General features: G+C 41.3%; 1 protein-coding gene across 2 annotated transcripts in view; it reads left to right on the forward strand.

Annotated features, from left to right (window-relative positions):
• Positions 1-3,963, forward strand: part of MRPL15 (mitochondrial ribosomal protein L15) — a 13,229-nt gene that overhangs the window by 4,613 nt on the left and 4,653 nt on the right. For both annotated transcript variants that reach the window (XM_019527342.1, XM_019527351.1), the window contains exon 2: positions 470-624. In XM_019527342.1, the coding sequence (XP_019382887.1) occupies positions 470-624 (155 nt within the window). The remainder of the gene's footprint in view (positions 1-469; positions 625-3,963) is intronic.

The following is a 3,963-nucleotide window of genomic DNA, read 5'->3' on the forward strand; positions in this document are numbered from 1 at the left end:
TATTATAGTACAATTTAATGCCCCGCCATGACCTGTATAACTACTGTAGGACTGCTGCCAGCTGAGTGGCAGAGGTGCCATCAGTCCTGGCTCTGCTTGTTTATATCTCCCTTGTCTGCTTTGCCACCTCCTCTTCCTTTATTCCTGGCACCTTACAGTTTCTGAGAGTTGCTGTCCGAACTACAGTCAGCATGGTTCTGTAGAACTGCTCCCCCTGTCATCACACACTCCATCACGTCAGCCATCATTTTTCTTATGTTCCCTTTCTATAAACTTTGATTACCCCTGGAAATACATTTTGTCAGTCTGTGTGTGTGTGGTGAAATCGCTGTTTATCAATGTTTACCCTTTTTTTAATTGAATCTTGCCAAGCCTAATCATCGGTCAGTCTTATTTCTGTAAAATGTGTACTGTATATGCAGAATTGATTACCATAATTGAATTAACCAATGTATGTATTATTCCTTAGACAAAATGTAAACGTGGACGTTATGGAGGTAATAAATGCGGTCGAGGCAACAAAGGATACGCACGAGGAGGAAATCGTCCCCGATTAGGCTTTGAGGGTGGCCAGACTCCATTTTATTTGGCTATTCCAAAATACGGGTATAATGAGGGACACAGGTAAGTTCCTTTCCTAGATTTATCTCAAGAGAAGTATCACCTGCATTTATAGCTCTTCATCTTGAGTGTGTGGTCAGCTTAATTTATGAGAACACTTTTAATGCATTAACCTCTCTTCTTTTCCCCCACTGTTTACTCCTGGTCATGACACTTGGCACTCTGTCTTCTCTTTCATATTTGACTGCCTCTTCCCTTTTGTTGTCTTGTCAACGTTTCTGCCCCACTGCACGTTCTTTGTCACCGTTATCATTTTCACATGTTTTTATTGGGTTTAAGCTAAAATTTGTTGAAGTGGATGAAAGATTTCAATCTGCTCCAGGGGAGTTTGGATCAGGCCTACTGTATTGAACATATCTACAGAGGATGTGTCTATGCTTTCTCTAGAGCAAGCCTAGAAGTGTTTTTGAGAAATAAGTTCCATGTACTCCATGAGACTCAAGCCATCTTACCTCAGTTTTCAGACTTGTGAGTGACCTGAGTAGTATGGCACATGTTCAAGAGAGATGGAACACAGTGTTGGGCTCTTGTGCGTAATGATGCACCGAAGTCAGCTACTCCGATTTGTTGGCTTGGGTGCACAAGAAACTTCCTTTGTGGTGCTTTCAGCTTTGCTCTGGAGATGTTGCGGACCCCTGGTCTGTACCATTTTTAGGCAGAGTGCCAAAAACACCCACAGCCTTAACTTGTAAAACATTAGCATGCAAGGGTAGATGGTGGGGGAGCCATGAGGGGCCTGATTCTTGTTGTTGCTGCCCCAAAGCACTTGTGCCAAGCAAAATGTCTTCACATGCCACACTCTAGCATCCATGCCAGGAGTTGCCTGTGGCTCGTATAGACGTAGCCAGGAAACCTTGTAGTTTCTGTCTTTGCCACTTTGTACTGACTCTCTCCCCTAGATTTTGCCAGCTTACTTAATGGCAGAACTGAACAGCCTGAGTGAAGTGCCTTACTCTGTTTTCCCTCTACCTTTCTTGTGTCCTAGAGTCTGCTTGGCTCTGTAGCCACCTACCATTAGTATTTTTGTACCTCATTCATAGTGCATATTTTTGGGACATCTTCCCTCTCCTACTGTAACTTTAAGTTTCTACAAAAAATATTTTCTCAAAAGTTTTATTTCAGCTACTATTCTACACTCTTGTGATATCTGTTTCTCCTTTTGTCTCACTTTTTTTAAACTGTGACAACAAAGTGTGTATATTTCAGGTGCGAGATAACACCAATCATATTCTGTCTTAATTTTTTTAACTTGGGGGGTGCGCATGTGTGTGGCATCCACAACAGTTTTTCTTAATCTTTCTGCTTCTAATTTACAACTTGGGGCACTAAAGACTCCATCCCCTTCAGTGTGTGTTACTTCCCCTGTCACATCCCTCCATTTACACGCATTTAAAAGTGAATAAATGGCACTCTGTTTAATCACCCTTGGAATATTGTAGAATGCACCAAGACTATGAATTAATCATAGTAAGTTTGTGAAGGAATTTGTGATGTTTTACAAGCAAAAACATAAAAAGATATATAACTTGTGTGGTGAAAGGCTTTTTCTCTTAACTCAGACTAATCTATGAACTGTCTTATACTTGAAAGCTGTCAGACTTTGCCAAAATATAGGGCACATGTACATATGCTGGCACCACATCACTGGGCACTTTTAAAGGCAGCTGGCACTGGTGCATGCATTGGTATAATGAAATGTGCGTCAGCGCTAAGAAAATGGCAGTGGCGCGCTTTTGAACTAAAGCATACCAAAGGTGTTTTACTTCAAAAGCGCACTGCCACCATTTTGTCAGTGCTGACATGCATTTTGCTATTTTATACAAATGTATGCAATGCAGTGCTGGGCATGTCAGCTTGCGGGCGGAGCAGACGCGATTAATGAAGTCTGCACAGGAGCGTTGGAGCAGACAAATGTATGCATATAAATGCCCACAGATGGTAGCAACCCTCGTAGGCTGAAAGAGTATATTCTAACCACTTCTGCCAATATCCTAACCAAAAGAAGTATATTGATACTTTACAAGGGTATTCTAAAATCTGTGGCATGCAGAAGATCAGGGAAGGGACAGGCAGCAGAACAGTAGATGGGGGCAGGGAGCAGGAATTGGAGCAGAAGACGGGGCAAGGAGCAGAAAGCATAGTGGGAGGAGGAAGAGGATTGTAGTGGCATTCGGTGTGCAGGGTTAACTTTTGGCATGCCTGCCAAAAAGGTTGGCCCTCTCTGCTCTAGAAAGACTTCATGCTGTGCTATCCACCTCTTCCAGGCTAGCTTGAATTTAGGTAATCATTTATATAGTCCCAAAACAAAAGCTTATATGCATTTAAGGTGTTACAGTATATATCAGTGAATGTATAATCAAATATCATAGATTTTCTGTTTAACTTAATCTTTTAGCCTCAGTTCCTGTATGTTTAAAAAAATATACTTCTAGAACTTGAAAAGCTTACTTGCTGTTTGATAGGTGATGCCAGAGCTTACTAGTCAGGTGTCACCACACTTCTTACATGATAATTATGTTGAGTTTTTGGACATAACTTTCTATTATACCCAAAGAGCTAAAAATATGTTTTAAGAGAACATAATGTAATTGTGCAGTTCAAATAAAGTAAGGCTGTCACTAAAACTTGCTCAGAGAAGTATTTGAGTTGATTTGACTGGTACTGATGAACTTCAGATGATTCAGCCAGCTTTCTATACTTTTTTCTTTTGGGTCAGTGCCTGCTTTTTTCCCTGTGATAGATCATGGTGGATGGCTTTGTGATGTTTTAAGAGGGGAGTGGGACAGAGAGGAGGTCCCTTCTTCCTGAATTGTCTTCAGTGTTGATATCATGCTTTTTCTTGCCCTCTACCCCCCCCACACACACATTTTTCCTTACCTTTCTCCCTTATATTTTTTGTGTTCTTCCCTAACTCTTCACCCAGAAATCAATCAGTTTGTATGTTGGAGAGAGACCTTTTTCCTAACTTTTCTTGCAGTGTTTTGTACACCATGTATTTAGGCTTCACTCATGTTTGTAACAATTAACAAATCATTAATATCTTATTACTTGCTGACCTTGCACAAGACACCCACTTTCTAGGTTTCCCCCTCTACAATTCTGCTTGGGGAGTGCAGGTTATTGGAATTCCAGTCAAGGCCATTGCCCTGAACAATGACTAGCAGTATCATTTTCATCATCAACATTTTAGCAGTTGTTATAATCCTGAAACTGGCACTCGGAATATTCTTTAGCAGTTGTAAGCAAACTATATCTCTTTTTCCATATGCCCCTTCCTTTTTCTACCCACTTCAGTGAGGATGAGTGGAATGAGGAACTTTAGGTGTCCCCCCCCCCCCCCCC

Source organism: Gavialis gangeticus, unplaced genomic scaffold (assembly GCF_001723915.1).
Source record: "Gavialis gangeticus isolate Ggan-Ray unplaced genomic scaffold, GavGan_comp1, whole genome shotgun sequence".
In the NCBI taxonomy this organism is placed as follows: Eukaryota; Metazoa; Chordata; order Crocodylia; family Gavialidae; genus Gavialis; species Gavialis gangeticus.